We start from the raw sequence: 20,770 nt of genomic DNA, 5'->3' as shown, positions 1-20,770 counted from the left end.
AATCCTGGCAATATTCCATTGAGATTTGAGCTGGGGCGACCCCATTAATCATCATAATTATATTAATATACTAATATACTGTACTTATGTTATCTGCTGTGCAACAGCATTAAGACCAAAGTGACAAACTTAGCTCTGCTACATCTGCAGCATGACAAGTTTGGCTTTATACAGCGAAATAAAAAGTTAAAAGGTCAACTTTGTTACCAACGAAATATGTGGGGGGGGGGATAGAGTCCTATCGAATAAAACCTGTTGAAAAATCCGGTCTAGCTTCTCTGATCACAAGCAACATGTTAAAACTGCTTTTGGTACAAATCACAGTCCAGCTTGTCTGGAAACTATTTTTCATGCTCTGTAACTTGCCATTAGCTCCTTTTCAATGGACGATTCCTCTTCATTAGCATTTTGCCAGCACACTAAGTGCTGGAACCTCCCTTTCTTCACTTCCCAGCATGCTTTGGCTTGCATGAACAGAAACTAAGATTTTAATACTAGAGGTTAGGACTGTCCCAAATAGGGTCACCTTGATGTGGTGGGACGGCCTTTACGTTTTTTGTTTTATCAAAATGATATTAACCAAGTAGCCTATATTATTTTCAGCACTATTGCTATTTATTTATATATTTACTAGACGATATTTGCTCACTTTGTTTTTTATCGTAAGGTTTTGTCTGTTTAATAGCCAATGTGAACATGCACCTATACGTGGTGTGCATACCAACTTATATTCCAGTTTATTTCTTTAGGTTCAAGTTAAAAAACTGCTTTTGGTGCAAATGGGTTTTCTTTGCATCTTGAACAATTTTCCTGGCATTTGTCACAGGTCACAATGACTGCTGGTGTTTTAGTAAGGCGGTGAAAACTCGACAGTCTGATTCCTGCTCCTCTAAAGCTAAGTTTTCTGCTTTGCCTGTTAGCATTTGTGTTTTGTTTTTGTTTTCCTTGCTTTTCTGGATTCTGTCATTCCCTGCTGGGATGAGCTGAATCTCCTTTTGCAGGTTGCTCTGTCTTCAGAATATTCCTGAGTACTGACATAGCTTTTTTGAAGCCTAGCGTCTTCAGGGCCTTTTTCACTGTCAGTCTGTTGGCTCTTATTTTCATAGGGTTTTTCACGGATTGCAGACAGCAGCCTTCCTGTCCTTTCCTATCTAGTTAGCTTGGGCCCCGTCTTTGCTCAGTCTATCTTTCTGTCTGTGTTAGTGTTTTCATCTTGCTTCACCGTCATTATATGTGGGGGGCTGCCTATTGCCTTGGGGTCTGCTCTGGGGCAGTTTAGATTTCCCCTTTCTTTCTTTAGGCCTATTTAATTCTCCGGCTGTGATCAAGGGGTCTAGGGCATCGTAGGAACCCCCCACGGCTACTGTTAGTTGTTGTGATAGGATCAGGGGTCTGCAATCCGATAGCTGCCAACCTCTCTGGTTTTCTGGACTTAGCTAGCATTTCTGTTTTTGCCTCCTACGGTGACTCAATCATAACACTAACCCCTAACCCTAACCCCCAACCCTAACCATATTTGAGCTGCTTTTTTTCTGCTGTTTCTTGAGTGTTTTTCTGACGGTTTTAGCCACCTGTATTTTTTTTTTTAGAGTTTTCCATTGTTTATGCCATTTTACTGTTATTGTCCAGTCATTGTTTTTTTTGTTCTACTGAATAATGAAGACACTACTAGAATTTTTTTCACGCAAAAACAGTGACAAATATTTTCTAAATGTGTCTGAGCGTCTTGTGATTTTTCCCAATGACTTGTAATTAGTTGTGAGAGAACGTGCTGGGACAAGGTGTTATCCGCCATGCTCGGGTGTAAATCGAGTGTCATCGGTGTGACAAACAGGGTTGTGGCTGTCAAACAGCCGCGAGACATGCAAGCGAGGGAAGTCGAACATATTTTTCGAGCACGCCGAAGACACTCGTTTAGCACCCGAGCATGGCGAATAACACCTTATCCCAGCACGCTTGGTCATCACTACTTGTAATGTAAAGTACATAGCGGCATCCGGGCAGAAAACACCACAAGGATGGAAACCTGAAGTGATTATAGGATGTGGAAAAGCCTGAACACGTGAAAAGCAAGTTGTGTTTACATAGAAATGCATATGTTAATTCTTTTGAATTTTTTTCGTAGGTTTTAGCACCTGAAGGTGAAAATGATTCTGGAAAATGACCAACAGGATTGTTTCAAACAGTTTTGCAGCATCTTTGCTCAATGTTTACAAGGAATAAGAAGAGCAGGTGGCTTCCAAACCAAGCCGCCCGAAAAATTAACGTGTTACTTTTTCTAAACCGCTTTAAGGTTACCTCACTGAGCCGCTGGAATAAGTGTGAGAGCCTGTTTATCCTCACAGGACTTGGCAGGAGAGCGCTAGAGCTAAGACATAGGACTCTGCCCCAAGGACACAGGGTTAGAGCCCCTCTAGTCCCACTAGCGCTCAGCACCGCGCAACAATTCATGGACAGATACTAATAGAATGCTGTGCCCAGTTAGCAGTCACAGGGTGCACCTGCAAGTTGTTTACCGCACTATGTGTGTACAGCGCAGCTCTGGTGGACGCCACTAACCAGCCTAAGCTCAGAACTGGAAAGCACATAGGACATGCATGGCGCCGCTCTAAGGGATGCTGCAGTACCTGCGGTAGCGTAGTGCCTTAGGTAGACTGGCGCACACAGGCGCAAGCATGTGTGAGGAGCTGGGAGCACTGCGGCGCTAGACAGTGACACAACTCGGCGCTGACTCAAGACTCTAAACCCTACCAACATACGTATCAAAGGGAAGGGGTTTCATAATGAGTCATTCAGCGGTTCACAAGCCACACACATCACTACCAATAACTTGTCTATACTAGCGCATGGCCATGCGGCCATGCGACTCTTTTATAGCAGCGTCCTTCCGGGACCTTCCTAGTGGTCCAATGGGAGCAGCAACAGGATCTGAGCATGTGACCTCAGACCTCCAATGAGAGGACTTCCAATGGGCATGATCAGTGGGCCGAAAGAAGGACTTAGTCCCAAGAGCTGCTCGCTGCTGGATATTGCAGGTTACTATCGCTGACCCCTGATTGGCAGCAGTAACTGAGCCAGCAGTAGTAGCCTCAGCAAGACACTGGGAATGACGTCTTTGCTGAGCAGGCTCCTCTGTGGACGGAGAGGAATGGGAGACCGCAGAAGTCAAGTATTGGGATTTCTCCTGTGCAGAGGCAGGAACCCGACGCCTAACATTGTACCACACAAAACAAGCATACATGGGGATGTTGCATAGAGATGTATACCATGCGGTACATGTCTATTTACAGTGGGTCCCTACAGTAGACGGATGCTTCAGGATTAGAGATGAGCTAACGTGCTCGAGTATGTCATGATCCAGGATGGGCTTTGTCTTTGGCCCGTCCTGGTCAGACAGGGGTTAATTGTTTCTTCCTCTCTCTGGCAGAGGGCGGCTATTTAATGCTCACTTGACCTATGTCCGGTGTTAATTATACTCCTGCTCTCGGCTGAGTTAGTTGACCTCGTGCGTACGTGTGCCTTGTGCCTGATATCTTGCTTGCTTGTTTGGTTTTGATCCAGGACTGTCCCTGTTACGAGTTCTGCCTGTCCCTCTTGTACTGCGCTACCACTCTGTGTATGACCCTCTGCCCGTGACTTGACTATTCTTTGCTCATCCCTCTGGTACCGCACAGCCCTCTCCGTGTATGAACCCTCGCTTGTCTGACCTGCGTTTTCCTCTCCTCTTCTACAGTTTCCCTGCAGTAGGTACATTATATCATCTGCAGCAGTAGGACGCTAAGCCCCGCCCCCTGCAGTCACATGACCTAGGTCCTGGGACTCCTTACTATTTTCAGTGCCGCAGGTCCTGTCTGCTTGAACTGTCACCACTGTATTGGACCCAGCGCTCTCCCATAGTGTGGGTAAGTCACCCTGCTCGGCGTGGCAGTTTGCCGATGCCGACCGGGTCCTGACATTAGAGTCCTGACATTATAACTGACCGTTACCATTTTTTTCTCTGCTCCCTTTCTCCTGTGGTGTGATGGATCCTATGCACGCTCTTTCTGAGCAGGTAAAGCACCTGACTCAGATGTCTCAGAGACTCCTGAGGGAACAACTCGCCCTGGCTCAGTCTCAGCAGTTGATCGCTGACACTGTGCAGGGGGTTTTATCATCGGGGGCTCGGGATGTTACATTAAATTCCCCTGAGTCTCCGGTTGAGTTACCAGATACCTTTTCTGGGGATAAAAGGGAATTCAAAGTGTTCAAGGAGGGCTGTAAGCTTTTTTTTTCTTCATTGAGACCACACTCTTCTGGGGATGAAAGTCAGAGAGTGGGGGTCATTATGTCTCTGTTAAGGGGAGCTCCCCTGGCTTGGGCTTTCTCCCTTCCGACCACTGCCCCTGAGCGTATGACTGTGAATGCATTTTTTGAGGCCCTGGGGGATATTTATGATGAGCCTGATCGGATGCGTATGGCTGAGGACATGGTGATGAGTGTGTGCCAGGGGAAGCACTCAGCCGAGTGGTTTTGCTCAGAATTCAGATGCTGGGCTGCTGAGGTCTGCTGGAATGATGCCGGCCTCCGGGGTTTGTTCCGTAGAGGCATGTCTGAACGTCTGAAGGATGCCATGGCTCTCCACCCTCCGCCTGATTCCCTGGAGGAGGCTATAACACAAGCCGTCCGAATGGTTCGCAGGCTACGGGCCAGGGGAGTGATGCAGATTGAAACCCCGTTATTTTCCCAGGGAAGGGGAGCCAGTCCTACATTGGAAACCATGGAGATGGGAACCATCGACCTCAAGGAGAAAGAAAAGAGACAACGGCGCTTGGGAAAATGCTGTTTTCACTGTGGTGATTCCGGACATTGGAAAAAGGATTGCCCCTCCTGTCCACTGACTAGCAAGCGACTGAGCCCGGGTGATTGTCGTGGAGGTCACCCAGGCTCTCAGGTACCTTTTTCTCCATTTTCAAAAATGTTGTTGCAAGTGGAACTTTGTTGTGGGAGTGTCTCCACACCCACTTCTGCTTTCGTGGATTGCGGATCGTCGTTGAACTTTATTGACTCTGACTTGGTGTCCAGGTGTAAGTTAGGGACAGTTAGGCTGGAGACTCCTATCCACGTTGTTGCCATTGACAAAACAATACTGGCTAAGAATTATGTCATATTTCTTACAGGAGTTTCTCCTTAAAGTGAGTTCCTTGCACCAGGAACATATTTCATGCTTTGTTATGAACAACCTGCCTGCAGGACTGGTGTTGGGGTTCCCCTGGTTACAATTACATAATCCAGTGATTAATTGGGAGTCTCGGGACATTGCTAAATGGGGTCCCTATTGTTCTGAAAAATGTCTTGCTACTGTGTCTGTGTCGTCCGTGGGTCTGGAGGGTATTCCGGAGTACCTAAAAGACTATACGGACGTTTTCTCCGAAAGAGAGGTTGAGGTTTTACCACCACACCGCCCATTTGATTGTGCCATTGACCTGGTTCCAGATGCTAAATTGCCCAAGGCCCGCTTGTATAACCTTTCGGGTCCCGAACGAGCTGCTATGAAGGAATACATTTCCGAGAGTCTCCGTAAGGGACACATTCGTCCTTCTGTCTCTCGCGTGGCGGCGGAGTTCTTTTTCGTAAAGAAAAAAGACGGTGGTTTACGCCCATGCCTCGATTTTCGAGAGTTAAATAAGATAACTGTGAGAAATACGTATCCCCTCCCACTTATTCCTGATTTGTACAACCAGTTGTCCGGAGCTAAGTGGTTTTCGAAATTAGATCTACGGGGAGCGTATATCCTTATCCGAGTCCGGGAAGGAGATGAGTGGAAAACTGCTTTTCTCACTACTGAAGGGTTGTTTGAAAATTTGGTCATGCCTTTCAGTCTGACCAATGCTCCAGCGGTCTTCCAAAATTTCATAAATCACGTGTTCTCTGATTTTATTGGACGTTTTATGGTGGTGTATTTGGATGACATACTGATCTACTCTTCTGATAAACAGGCTCACATTGGTCATATTCGAGCAGTCCTCCAAAGACTTCGGAAGAGCTGTCTCTTTGCTAAACTAGAGAAATGTTTATTTTTTGTTCAGGAACTGTCTTTTCTGGGGTTCATTGTGTCTGCTGAGGGGTATCGCATGGATCCTAATAAGGTGCAGGCCATTGTCGATTGGGTCCAACCTTGTGATTTAAAAGCTCTCCAGCATTTCCTAGGATTCGCCAATTATTATCGCAAATTTATAAGGGGGTTCTCACAGGTGGTTAAACCCCTCACAAACATGACTCAAAAGGGGGCCGATGTCAAGAATTGGTCAGCCGCAGCGATAGCGGCGTTTCAGTTTTTAAAAAAATGTTTCATGTCTGCTCCGATTCTTATTCAACCGGACCCGTCTGAACCATTTATTGTTGAGGTGGATGCCTCAGAGGTGAGGGTGGGGGCGGTATTGTCCCAGGGATCTGCCACTTTGACTAATTTGAGACCTTGCGCCTTTTTCTCGAAGAAATTCTCTCCTGCGGAGAGAAACTATGATGTTGGGAATCGAGAACTTCTGGCCGTGAAGTTGGCCTTTGAAAAATGGAGGCATTTTTTGGAGGGGGCTGTCCATCCTATAACCGTAATTACAGACCACAAGAACCTAGCTTACATTGAGTCAGCTAAAAGGTTGACTCCTAGACAGGCTAGATGGTCACTTTTTTTTTCCCGATTCCACTTCTCTATCACTTTTCGGCCCGGATCCAAAAATGTCAGAGCTGATGCCTTGTCACGCAGTCTAGATCCGGTTTCCCCCCGGAACCTCCATCCTCCATTCTTCAGCCCGGGGTGGTGGTAGCAGGTACTTCTAATATGTTGGAATGGGAGATTCGGGAAGCCCAGTCTCTTGCACCTCCGGCTAAGCCGGTGGATAAACTTTCCGTACCAGCTCAGTTTCGTCTCAAGGTCCTCCGGGAGTTCCATGACTCAGTTCTGGGTGGACATTCAGGGATCTCGACTACCCAGAAGGCCATCGCTAGAATGTTCTGGTGGTCTTCTTTAGCCTCTGATGTTGGGGAATATGTGTCTGCGTGTGATGTTTGTGCCCGTGCGAAGGCCCCCATAACCGGCCGGCCGGGGAATTGGTACCACTGCCAATTCCTGAGAGACCATGGACTCATTCGTCCATGGGTTTCATCACCAACCTTCCCCCCTCCAAGGGTAATACCGTCGTTTGGGTTGTGGTGGACAGGTTTAGTAAGCAGGCACATTTTGTACCTTTGGCAGCTCTACCTAATGCGGAAACGTTGTCCAGATTGTTTGTTGAGCATGTGGTGCGGTTGCATGGGGTACCTGTTATGAACGAGTCACCGTAGGAGGCAAAAACAGAAATGCTAGCTAAGTCCAGAAAACCAGAGAAGTTGGCAGCTATCGGATTGCAGACCCCTGAACCTATCAACAACAACTAGCAGTAGCCGTGGGGGGTTCCTACGGTGCCCTAGACCCCTCGATCACAGCCAGAGAACTACATAGCCTAAAGACAGAAAAGGGAATCTAAACTGCCCAAGAGCAGACCCTAAAGCAATAGGCAGCCCCCAACATATAATGACGGTGAAGCAAGAAGAAAAAACACTAACACAGATAGAAAGATAGACTGAGCAAATGATGGGGCCCAAGCTAACTAGATAGGACAGGATAGAAAAGCTGCTGTCTGCAATCTGCCAAAAACCCTATCAAAACAAGAGCCAACAGACTGACAGGGAAAAAGGCCCTGAAGACGCTAGGCTTCAAAAAGACTATGTCAGTACTCAGGTATTTTCTGAAGACCGGGCAAAAAGACACAAAGGAATTCAGCTCACCCCAGCAGGGAATGGCAGAATCCAGAAAAGCAAGGCAAAATAAAACCAAAATACAAATGCAAAAAGCAAGGCAGAAAACTTAGCTTTTGAGGAGCAGGAATCAGACTGGTCTTCTAGAATCTCTCAGAGAAATCACCAGCGAGGCAGAAGGGCGTTGGCTGCATTATATCCAGTCAGCAATTCCAGTCACCCAGTCATCCTCTACCAGCTCAGGTGTTTGGTAATCAGCCTCACTACCTTCCTTCACCAGAAGAGGGAGTTCATCAGACCTCAATGGTGAAGGGGAAAATGAACTCATAACAGTACCTCCCCCTTGAGGAGGGGTCACCGAACCCTCATCCACGCCACCAGGGCGATCAGGGTGAGCCCGATGAAAGGCACGCACCAATCTTTTGGCATGAATATCAGAGGCAGAGACCCAGGAATTATCCTCTTGACCATAACCCTTCCACTTAACCAAATACTGGAGTCTCCGTCTAGCCAGACGGGAATCCAGTATCTTCTCTAGCTCATATTCCATGTTACCTTCAACCAATACAGGGTCCGGAGGTGCCACCCCAGGAACTACTGGTTCAACAAACCTCTTCAACAAGGACTTATGAAACACATTATGGATTTTAAATGTGACAGGAAGAGCCAAATGAAAAGAGACCGGATTAATGATCTCCAAAATCTTGTAAGGTCCAATAAATCTAGGCTTAAACTTAGGAGAAGCTACCTTCATAGCGATATTTTTTGATGATAACCAAACCATATCACCCACCTTAAACCGGGGACCAATGGTCCTATGTCGGTTGGAAAACCGCTGGGCCTTTTCCTGGGAGAGAGATAACTTATCCACCACTTGGTCCCAGATCTGGTGCATTCTCTCCACCACAGTGTCAACACCTGGGCAGGCAGAAGGCTCCACCTGCCCTGAAGAAAATCGAGGATGAAACCCAAAGTTACAAAAAAAAGGTGACATCAAAGTGGCAGAACTAGCTCTATTATTTAAAGCAAATTTGGCCAAGGGCAAAAATGAAACCCAGTCATCCTGATCAGCGGAAATAAAACATCTCAAATACGACTCCAAGGTCTGGTTTGTTCTCTCCGTCTGCCCATTGGTCTGAGGGTGAAACGCAGAGGAGAAGGACAACTGAATTCCCAGCTTGGAACAGAAAGTCCTCCAAAATCTAGACACAAACTGAACTCCTCTGTCAGATACAATGTTCTCAGGAATCCCGTGCAAGCGAACCACCTGTTGCAAAAACAAGGGCACCAACTCTGAGGAAGATGGCAACTTAGGGAGTGGTACAAGATGGACCATCTTAGAGAATCTATCACAAATCACCCAAATAACAGTCATTCTCTGAGAGACAGGTATATCAGAGATAAAATCCATTGAAATATGGGTCCATGGCCTCCTGGGGACCGGCAAAGGCATCAACAACCCACTAGAGCGAGAACAAGATTTAGACCGGGAGCAAGTCCCACAGGACTGCACAAAATTCCTGACATCACGAGACAAGGCAGGTCACCAAAAAGACTGACTCACCAGATCTCTAGTACCAAAAATACCTGGATGACCGGCCAATACAGAGCAATGAACTTCAGACATCACTCTCTTCTTCCACTGGTCAGGAACATACAACTTTCCACTGGGACAATGCTCAGGTTTGTCCTCCTGGAACTCTTCCAGAGCACGTCTCAAATCGGGCGAGATGGCAGAAAGAACTACCCCTTCGCCTAAGATGGTAGCAGGCTTGGTCACCACAGGAGAATCAGCCAAGAAGCTCCTAGAAAGAGCGTCAACCTTGACATTCTTAGTGCCAGGAAGAAAAGAGACCACAAAATCAAAACGTGTAAAAAACAAGGCCCATCTAGCCTGTCTAGGGTTCAAGCGTTTGGCCGACTCCAGGTAAATCAAATTCTTGTGGTCAGTGAGGACCACGACTTGATGTTTAGCTCCCTCCAACCAATGTCTCCACTCCTCAAATGCCCATTTCATGGCTAACAGTTCCCGATTCCCCACATCATAGTTACGTTCAGATGGGGAGAACTTTCGGGAAAAGAAAGCACAGGGATTCATTTTAGATGTTACAGGATCCTTTTGGGACAAAACAGCTCCTGCACCAATCTCAGAAGCATCCACCTCTACCTGGAATGGGAGTGAGACATCAGGTTGCCGCAAAATCGGGGCAGAAGTGAATCTTCGCTTCAGCTCCTGAAAGGAAGAAAGAGCCTCCGGAGACCAATTCAACACATCAGCACCCTTCTTAGTCAGATCAGTCAATGGCTTGGCAATACTAGAAAATTTTGCTATAAATTTCCGATAAAAATTAGCAAAACCCAAAAACTTCTGAAGGGCCTTCAAAGAAGTGGGCTGAACCCAATCATAAATGGCCTGTACCTTGGCCGGGTCCATTTCAATAGTTGACAGAGACAAAATAAATCCCAAAAATGAAATCCTCTGTACCCCAAAAAGGCATTTCGATCCCTTGACATACAGGGAATTCTCCCTCAAGATCCAGAACACAGTCTGAACATGTTCCACATGAGAATCCCAATCCTTGGAGAAGATCAAAATATCATCCAGGTAGATAATCAAAAATTTATCCACAAAGTCTCGGAAAATGTCGTTCATGAAGCACTGGAAGACAGAAGGGGCATTAGTGAGCCCTAGAGGCATCACCAGGTACTCAAAATGTTCCTCCGGTGTAATAAACTCCGTCTTCCATTCATCCCCATGCTTAATGCGCATAAGATTATACGCCCTCGAGGTCAAGCTTGGTAAACCAGCAAGCACCTCTAACTCTGGAGAATAGATCCGAAATCAGGGGAAACGGATACTGATATTTAATAGTAATTTTGTTGAGGGCACGATAATCAATACAAGGCCTTAATGAACCATCCTTTTTGGCCACGAAAAAAAACCCAGCACCTAATGGTGAAGAGGATGGTCTAATATGACCCTTCTCCAACGCCTCCTTAAAATAGGATCGCATTGCCTCGTGCTCGGGTACAGAAAAATTGAAGAGCCAACCCTTGGGAAATTTACACCCCGGGCTCAGTTCAATTGCACAGTCATAACTCCTATGAGGAGGCAAAGACGCAGACTCATTCTCACTAAATACATCATAAAAGTCCACCAAATAGTCAGGAACATCATGTGACAGAGGAGAGGTGGAAAAAACCGGAGCCTCACTAAGGGCACACCGACAACCCCAACTCACCACAGACACAGATTTCCAATCCAAAACTGGATTATGAATTTGCAACCAGGGAAACCCCAGAACAATGGTATCATGCAAATTATGCAACACCAAAAATCTGCAATTTTCTTGATGGTCTGGGGCGACCCGCATTACCACCTGGGTCCAAAACTGAGGTTTATTTTTCGCCAAAGGAGTAGCATCAATCCCCCTCAAAGGTATAGGCGTCCGCAGAGGTGTCATAGGAAATCCACAACGTTTAGCAAAATCCAAGTCCATTAGGTTCAGGGATGCTCCCGAATCCACAAAAGCCTTGGCGGAAAATGTGGACAGGGAGCAGATCAGAGTAATTGCCAGAAGAAACTTAGGTTGAACACCACCCACAGAAAACGTGTGTACAAAACGTTTCTCTGATGTAGGACAGACAGAAATAATATGCGAGGCATCTCCACAAAAAAAACACAGCTTATTACGCCTTCTGAACTCCTGACGTTGCTCCCTGGACAAAACTCTATCACATTGCATAGGTTCAGACACTTGTTCAACAGGTGGCAACACCTCTCGTGCAGTCCTGCGTTCACGTAAACGCCGATCAACCTGAATGGCTAATGAAATAGAATCGTCAAGACCAGAGGGAACAGGAAATCCCACCATAGTATCTTTTACGGCTTCCGACAAACCCTTCGGAAAGAGAGCTGCCAAGGCATTATCATTCCAGGTAGTAAGGACCGCCCACTTTCGGAATTTTTGACAGTACAATTCTGCAGAATCTCGACCCTGGCTCAATGCCAACAGGGTCTTTTCAGCCTGATCAATAGCATTAGGTTCGTCATACAATAACCCCAAGGCTTGAAAAAAATGCGTTCACATTAGTCAGAATAGGATCATCTGGTTTCAAAGAAAACGCCCAATCCTGGGGATCGCCACACAGCAAAGAGATGACAATTTTAACCTGCTGCGTGGAGCTCAGGACGAGTTAGGCTTCAAGGCAAAAAATAATTTACAATTATTTTTGAAATTCAAAAATTTAGACCGATCTCCAAAAAACACATCAGGAGTAGGGATCTTTGGTTCAGCAGCATGTGAATGAGCAAGGTAGGCGGAAATTCCCCGCACTTCCGCAGCGAGCTGCTCCACATGATCAGACAATTGCTTTATCTCCATTGAGAGAAAAAAAAATTCCCCCTACGGCCTCAGAGATATAGAGGAAAAAATATACACACCTTTTTTTTTTTTTTTTTTTTTTTTTACAATTCTTTCCTGCTATTGAGTACCCTAGGATCTGCGGTATGGCTGGTGATTCTGTTATGAACGAGTCACCATAGGAGTCAAAAACAGAAATGCTAGCTAAGTCCAGAAAACCAGAGAAGTTGGCAGCTATCGGATTGCAGACCCCTGAACCTATCAACAACAACTAGCAGTAGCCGTGGGGGGTTCCTACGGTGCCCTAGACCCCTCAATCACAGCCGGAGAACTACATAGCCTAAAGACAGAAAAGGAAATCTAAACTGCCCCAGAGCAGACCCCAAAGCAATAGGCAGCCCCCAACATATAATGACGGTGAAGCAAGAAGAAAAAGCACTAACACAGATAGAAAGATAGACTGAGCAAATGATGGGGCCCAAGCTAACTAGATAGGACAGGATAGAAAAGCTGCTGTCTGCAATCCACCAAAAACCCTATCAAAACAAGAGCCAACAGACTGACAGGGAAAAAGGCCCTGAAGACGCTAGGCTTCAAAAAGACTATGTCAGTACTCAGGTATTTTCTGAAGACCGAGCAAAAAGACACAAAGGAATTCAGCTCACCCTAGCAGTGAATGGCAGAATCCAGAAAAGCAAGGCAAAATAAAACCAAAACACAAATGCAAAAAGCAAGGCAGATAACTTAGCTTTTGAGGAGCAGGAATCAGACTGGTCTCTTAGAATCCCTCAGAGAAATCACCAGCGAGGCAGAAGGGCGTTGGCTGCCTTATATCCAGTCAGCAATTCCCGTCACCCAGTCATCCTCTACCAGCTCAGGTGTTTGGTAATCAGCCTCACTACCTTCCTTCACCAGAAGAGGGAGTTCATCAGACCTCAATGGTGAAGGGGAAAATGAACTCATAACAGGTACCCTTGAATGTGGTGGTGTCTGATAGAGGAGTACAATTTGTTTCCAGATTTTTGCTTGACCTCAGCCCGACAGGATGATTGGTGTACTGCATTACCTTTGGCTGAATTTGCGTTTAACAACCGCATTAACCAGTCTACGGGTACATCTCCCTTTTTCTGCAACTATGGGTTTCATCCTCATTTCGGAGAGTTTTCCCGTTTGGACTCTGGGTGTCCTAGGGCGGATGAGACTATCCAGCGGTAGGGGGAGGTATGGCGGGAGGTCTAGAGTAACATTACAAAGGCCCAGGATAAATATAAGTTTTTTGCAGACAAAAAACGGTCCGCGAGGCCGGTGTTCTAGATTGGGGATAAGGTATGGTTATCTACCAAGAATATAAGGCTCAAGGTCCCCTCTGCGAAGCTTGGACCTAAGTTTATTGGTCCCTATGAAATTACCGAAGCGGTTAACCCGGTGGCTTTTCGGTTGCGTCTCCCGCCATCTCTACGGATCCCCAATGTTTTCCATAGGGCCCTTTTGAAACCTGTGAGGTCCTGTGGGGAGGGATCATCGTCTTCCCCACCACCGGTTTTGGTAGACGAGCAGTCTGAGTACGAGGTGGAACGAATTGTTGACTCTAGGTTGGTCCGTCATGCCCTTCAATATCTTGTACATTGGAAAGGTTACAGTCCTGAAGACCGGTCGTGGGTTCCTGCTCGATCGGTTCATGTGGATCGGTTGGTCCGGGCCTTTCATGCCAAGTATCCTGAGAGACCCAGGGGTCCAGTGGCCCCCCATTGAGAGGAGGGTACTGTGATGATCCAGGATGGGCTTAGTATTTGGCCCATCCTGGTCAGACAGGGGTTAATTGTTTCTGCCTCTCTCTGGCAGAGGGCGGCTATTTAATGCTCACTTGACCTAGGTCCGGTGTCAGTTATGCTCCTGCCCTCGGCTGAGTTAGTTGACCTTGTGCGTATGTCTGCCTTGTGCCTGATATCTTGCTTGCTTGTTTGGTTTTGATCCGATTCTGTCCCTGTTACGAGTTCTGCCTGTCCCTCTTGTACTGTGCTACCTCTCTGTGTATGACCCTCTGCCTGTGACTTGACTATTCTTTGCTCGTCTCTATGGTACCACACAACCCTCTCCGTGTATGAACCCTCGCTTGTCTGACCTGCGTTTTCCTCTCCTCTTCTACAGTTTCCATGCAGTAGGTACATTATATAATCTGCAGCAGTAGGACACTAAGCCCCGCCCCCTGCAGTCACATGATCTAGGTCCTGGGACTCCTTACTATTTTCAGTGCCGCAGGTCCTGTCTGCTTGAACAGTCACTACTGTATTGGACCCCACGCTCTCCCATAGTGTGGGTAAGTCACCCTGCTCGGCGTGGCAGTTTGCCGATGCCGACCGGGTCCTGACATTAGAGTCCTGACAGAATAAGGTGTTATCCCCGCCATGCTTGGGTGCTACCCCAGTGATTTCAGCATACTCGAATAATATGCTCGAGTCCCCGTGGCTGCATGTCTCGTGGCTGTTCCAACAGCTGCAACACATGCAGGAATTGTCTAACAAACAGACAATCCCTGCTTGTGTTGTGGCTATCAATCAGCCCCGAGACATGCAGCCATGGGGACTTGAACCTATTTTTCAAGAATGCCTAAATCACTCGGTTAGCACCCGAGCATGGCGGGGATAACACCTTATTCCAGCACGTTCGCTCATCACTATTTGGGATCCATTATACAAGTGCACAGTCCTGAAGAGAGCTCTGCTATTTTGGAAACTAAATGGTACCCACAGTCTACTCCAGGAAACTCTGCTCCCTAAAAGCCAAATGGCACTCCTCTGCCGTATGCCCAATCGGAAGCGTATGACCGCATATACGGTACTACTGTACTTGGGGAGATGTAGCATAATAATTTATGGGGTTCTTTTTTTTATAGCCATGGTAAAGATGAAAAATTTAGATCTAAATCCACACATTATTGTAACAAATGTAATTTTTCATTTTCTCACATTCCAATGGTAACGAAAATGGTAATACGCTTATGGGATAAAAATATGTATTACTCTCCCAGATGAACTCCTTGAAGGGGTGTAGTTTCCAAAATTGGGTCAGTTGTGGGTGGTTTCTCCTGTTCTGGCACCTCAGGGTCTCAGGATGTGTCGCCCACAAACTACTACTGTAAATGCCATGTGCACAAATATTAGTTTTCTGACCACATATTGGGTACTTCTGCATTCGGAAGAAATTGCTTTATGAATTTTTGGATCCATTACCTCCAATAATTTCTTGTGAAAATGAAATATATGTGGCTAAAACATTATTTGTGTTTAAAAAAGTAATTTTTTCATTGTAACGTCCCAATGTAATAAAATACTGTGAAGCACCTGTGGGTTCAACATGCTCACCACCCCCTAGATTATTTTCTTGAAGAGTATAGTTTCCAAAATGGGGTTACTGCTCTTTTGGGTAGTATAAGGGCTCTACAAATGTGGCATCATGCCCATACAAAAACCATATGAGCAAAGTTTGCTTTCCAAAACAGCACTGATTTCTTTGGAGCCCTACTGTGTGCCTGACACATATGGTGCATCGGCATACTCAGGAAAAAATGTCACAATTTTCTCCTGTTACCCTTGTGAAAATGAAAAATTTAGGGTTAAAGCAACTTTTTTGTAAAAAGTAGGCAATTTTCTTTTACTTGGGCGTTATTCTTGTGAAGAACCTGAAAGGTTAACAAACATGATGAATGTGGTTTTGAATACTGTGAGGGGTGCCATGTTTGCAATGGGGTCTTGTTTGGGGGGGTTCTGACATATTGGATCCTCAAAAGTCACTTTAAAAAATAGGATTTGTACATTTTGTAGGAAAAATGAAAAATGACTGATCATTTTTCAACCCTCCTAACAAAAAAAAAACCACCCAAGTAAAAAAATAACACCCAAGTAAAAAAATAGTTTCAAAAATAATGCTTACGGAAAGTAGACATGTGGTAAATGTTATTTACTAATTATTTTGTGTGGTATGACTTTTTTTGAGGGCATAAAAATTCAAAAAATTTTTGTAAAAATTTCCAAGTTTCATAAAAACCCCCCCACAAATCATATTTATCTAATGTACCACTGATATGATGTCCAATGTGTCACAATACAACAGACTCAGAATCTTCAATTACCTCCTCACATCAATCTGATTATTTAAAAAAGTTGCCCATGATTAGAAAAATATGGCTGCTTCTTTTCAGAATATTATCTGTGAGGAGTTTGTTCTGAAGGAATTGGAACGCTGCAGGTCAGAGAGCAATAGCTGATTGGCTGCAGCAGTCATGTGACACTGCGTATGAGGCTCAGGGCGGAGGAGCAGCGATAGTCTGGGAGGTACAGTAATTATAAATTTTTTTACACCTTCAGTACTTTGGGCCTGTCCATTAGTTGACAACTTCTCTAGGAAGCAGGGACCCAACGTACATAATAAAGTAGTGCATATAATATAACATAAATGTATTGGTCTACAACAATGGAGAAATTGATGTACTCACCTTCCTGAGGCCCGAACTTTTCAGCTCCAAAACATCCATTGTGTAGTTTACTCTTCGACCATAGTGATCAAATTGCACATTTCCTGTTAAACCCTGTATTCGAACCTTTAAATACAAATAATAATAATAATTATAATAATAATACATATATAAATATTAACTTGGATTAGTATAATCATAGCAAAACCAAGCCAATAGAAGAATTAAAGAGGACCTTTTATCAGTTTGATTCACCTATTGGGGTGTACATTTTTTCGCCTGCATAAAGGTTTACCAATTTTACGCAGGAGGCAAAAATGAACGCGCCCCCCTGAAAAGCTTAAAACTGGATTTCTCCCCTGACACATGTAATGACACACAACTTTGCTCTCCTCCATGATCTCTGCACCTACTTTGCATAGTAGAGCAGAGCTGTGAATCATTACAAACACCTCTAGCAGCTTTCATCTCACAGTGCTGTCAGTGTGAGGCAAGGGGGGTACAGCATAGCTCTCAAGTGTTGTGAGAGGAGAGATGCAGATGCAGAGGTAGTTGTAATGACACACAGCCCCTCCCATGCTTTTCTACCTTACTTATAATCACAGCAGATGTTGCCAGTGAGATCAGGAAGGAAAGAAGGGCTGTGTGTCATTACAAACACCTCTGCAGCTCTCGATTCACAGCATTGTCAACTTTGCTGTACTCCCCCCTCCACCCACACTGACTGCTGTGAAATTAAAGCTGCTAGAGGTGTTTGTAATGATTTGTACTGTAGGAACAAGAGGAGCGCACATAGGGTCTTATCCGATAATAAAATACATATAAATATATAGTATCCACTCACCCCTTGCAGGAAAGACAAAGCATGTAAATGATCAGCTGCTGCACATCCAAGGGCCAGACCAGTGACCACCGATATATAAAACCATATGGAACTTTTTTTTATGGACTTTGTGCGCTGCCGAACAATAGACACAATTCCAGTTATAATGAAGGATTATTGTTTTATTTCCAACGCGTTTCGAAGTAATAGTTATTTCTTCCTCAGGGGATGACAGACTGTCATCCAATGAGGAAGAAGTAACTATTACTTCGAAACGCGTTGGGAATAAAACAATAATCCTTCATTATAACTGGAATTGTGTCTATTGTACGGCAGCGCACAAAGTCCATAAAAAAAGTTCCATATGGTTTTATATAGAGGTTTTTGTAATGACTTTCAGTCTATACGGTAGCTACCAGCAGTAAGATCAGTGAGGAGAGCAGGGCTAAGCTATTCTGGGGGCTTTTTTACCCCTGCATGACGACTCCTGCTTATGAATTGACAGCATCATACAGGAGAAAAAGTACACACCCTCAGTAATGAATCTATGCCATCTTGGTTTTATCATACATTAAATTCTAAACTTTATAAGTGAATATCTTCATATCGGAGAAAAGGATTAAAATATAATTACAACAAGATTTATTCAGTTCTGCAGCCATTATTCTGTAATGTTGCCAGTTTGACAGTCTAAAATTGGTCTAAGGCCCTCTTTAAAGGGACTGTCTAGTGGATAAAAATATATTAAGTGAGTAATACTCACCCTCACTGATCTCTTGGAGCTTCTGTTTTCGTGCTTACCTTTACCTCTAAGGTTCTTACCTCCTGGTCTTATCTCAATCCTCTAGAAATGCCCACTCACTCAGCCAAACACTGACCACTGCGGTGACATTTCACACCATTGCTGTTGTGTACAGATTTTATTAGGTTGTAGAGAACATTGGGGATTGGGTAAGCACCAGAACAATAGCAGCCGGGGATTGATTGGTGAGGACTGGAGGAGTATCACATCTTTTAGTTTTCTGATTTTTGATATTGTTCTGTTAACTACAGCCTAAACACACACACAATACAAGAGTAATACAAGTATTTGAGGAGCTCATAGCATACAAATGTATGCAGCATACACACATGTATACGTATATATACAGTCAGCTCCCCCTAGTGATGGCTTTTTATATTTGGAAATATTACTTATCTATTAGAAGAATAGAACCTTTCTTATGCAGATACATAAAAATAGACATCATACTGGACTGATTCTGACTCTAAACCTTGCAAATATTATGAAAATTGAAGAATTACTACTAATTAAAAAAAAACAAACCAACACCATTAGATCTGACAGGATCGATCTGTCTTCATTAACACTGACAGCTTCATTTATAATAGTAAATAGTTCTGCTCTCACAATATCAGGTTCAGCCGCCTGAATATCAGAACTAGCTGCCTGGTGGGCACTCACCGACAGCTGAGGAGGAGGCTTGCCTGGAAGTCCGGCGCCAGGGACAGCCAGCGACGGCGGGGAGCAATGAAAGAGCGGTGCTAGCGATGCTGCAGGAGCTAGCCACTCACAAGGGAAGGCAGACAGGACCTGCGTCACGTGACCACGGGTCAGATTGGAGTGGGCGGAACCTAGCGCGCCGCTGTTAGAGCTGACAGAGCGGGGCTGCCGCAGCCCCTGGGTGAATTGCAGGAGGCAGAGGGTACCCCAGGGATGCTACAGGGCGACCGAGGGGAACGTAGTGAAACACAAGCCAAGGTCATACACGAATCCGGAAAGTCAGTACACAGGAGCAAACCAATGGATAGTCAAACGCACGTAGCCAGAGTCAGAAAACCAGGAGTATCACATAACAATACACAGATGACAAGCAGAAATCACAACAGGGACAGAACTGGGTTAAAACTAAATAGAGACGCAATAGCACAGGCACACCAGGGTCAACACACTCAGCCAAGGGTCAAAGTATAACCGACAATGGATGGCCCCACAATGAGGCTATAAAAAAGCCTCACAGAAACCCAAAAGGAGGCCATCCGGGTTAACCCTTAACACACCCAACCCATTCAAAAGCAAACCATGACACACGTGTCCCCTCGGACGGCGTGTTCATTTTAGAACTAAGCTCAAGTCTTGTGTCCAGTGTACATTGACTCCTATAATCGTAAGGGGCAGTAAACAGTGATGAGTGAACGTGCTCAGATAAGGTGTTATCCGCATGCTCGGGTGCTAACCAAGTGTCTTCGGCGTGCTTGAATAATATGTTCGAGTCCCTGGGCCTAAGAAACAGGCAATCCCTGTATGTGTTGCAGCTGTCGAATAGCTATGAGACATGCAGCCGTGGGGACTTGAACATATTTTTTGAGCCTGACGAAGACACTCGGTTAGCACACGGGGTGTGTAAAATTTGGTGTTATCGCTCTCACACTCTCTCATACTGGTCACTGAAAGTTCAACATGGCACCTCATTCCAAAGAACTCTCTGAGGATCTGAAAAAAATAATTATTGCTCAACATAAAGATGGCCTAGGTAATAGGAAGATTGCCAGCACTCTGACACTGAGCTGCAGCACGGTGGCCAAGACCACAGTGGTTTAACAAGATAGGTTCCACTCAGAAGCTATGGTCCACCAATGAAGTTGAGTGCATGTGCGCTGCGTCATATCTAGAGGTTGTCTTTTCAAAACACATGTATGAGTGATGCCAGCATTGTTGCAGAGGTTACAGGGGAGGGGGGTCATCTTGTCAGTGCTCAGACCATACGCCGCACACTGCATCAAATTGGTCTGTATGGCTGTCATCCCAGAAGGAAGCCTCTTCTTAAGATGATGCATAAAATGCTCGCACACACTGTGCTGAAGACAAACAGACTAAGGACATGGATTACTGGAACCATGACCTGAAGTCTGATGACACCAAGATAAACTTATTTGTTTCAGATGGTGTGAAGCGTATGTGGCGGCAAACAAGTGAGGAGTACAAAGACAAGCATGTCTGGCCTACAGTCAAGCATGGTGGTGGGAGTGTTATGGTTTGGGGCTGCATGAGTGCTTCTGGCTGTGGGGAGCTACAGTTCATAGAGGGAACCATGAATGCCAACATGTACTGTGACATATTGAAGCAGAGCATGATCCCCTCCCTTCAGGAAACTGCCCGCAGGGCATTATTCCGACATGGTAAGGACCCCAAACACACCTCCAAGATGACCACTGCCTTTTTAAAGAAACAGAGGGTAAAGATACTGGACTGGCCAAGCATGTCTGCAGACTTAAATGGAAGGTGGAGGAGCACAAGGTCTCTAACATCCAGCATTGAAACAGCACTGCAGCATAGGG

At 45.3% G+C, this 20,770-nt stretch overlaps 1 protein-coding gene across 7 annotated transcripts in view; it reads right to left on the bottom strand.

The window, feature by feature from the left end:
* The window catches only part of GRIA4 (glutamate ionotropic receptor AMPA type subunit 4), a 529,928-nt gene that overhangs the window by 183,945 nt on the left and 325,213 nt on the right, over window positions 1-20,770 (bottom strand). For all 7 annotated transcript variants that reach the window (XR_012226501.1, XM_073558369.1, XM_073558370.1 and 4 more), the window contains exon 8: window positions 16,630-16,734. Coding sequence is in view for 6 of the 7 variants with exons in the window: in XM_073558369.1 (XP_073414470.1) it covers window positions 16,630-16,734 (105 nt within the window). In the remaining variant the exon portion in view is untranslated. The remainder of the gene's footprint in view (window positions 1-16,629; window positions 16,735-20,770) is intronic.

Source organism: Dendrobates tinctorius, unplaced genomic scaffold (genome assembly GCF_039654945.1).
Source record: "Dendrobates tinctorius isolate UK_male_01 unplaced genomic scaffold, ASM3965494v1 ptg000256l, whole genome shotgun sequence".
NCBI classification, from domain to species: domain Eukaryota; kingdom Metazoa; phylum Chordata; class Amphibia; order Anura; family Dendrobatidae; genus Dendrobates; species Dendrobates tinctorius.
This window is presented reverse-complemented; position numbering and strand designations above follow the sequence as displayed.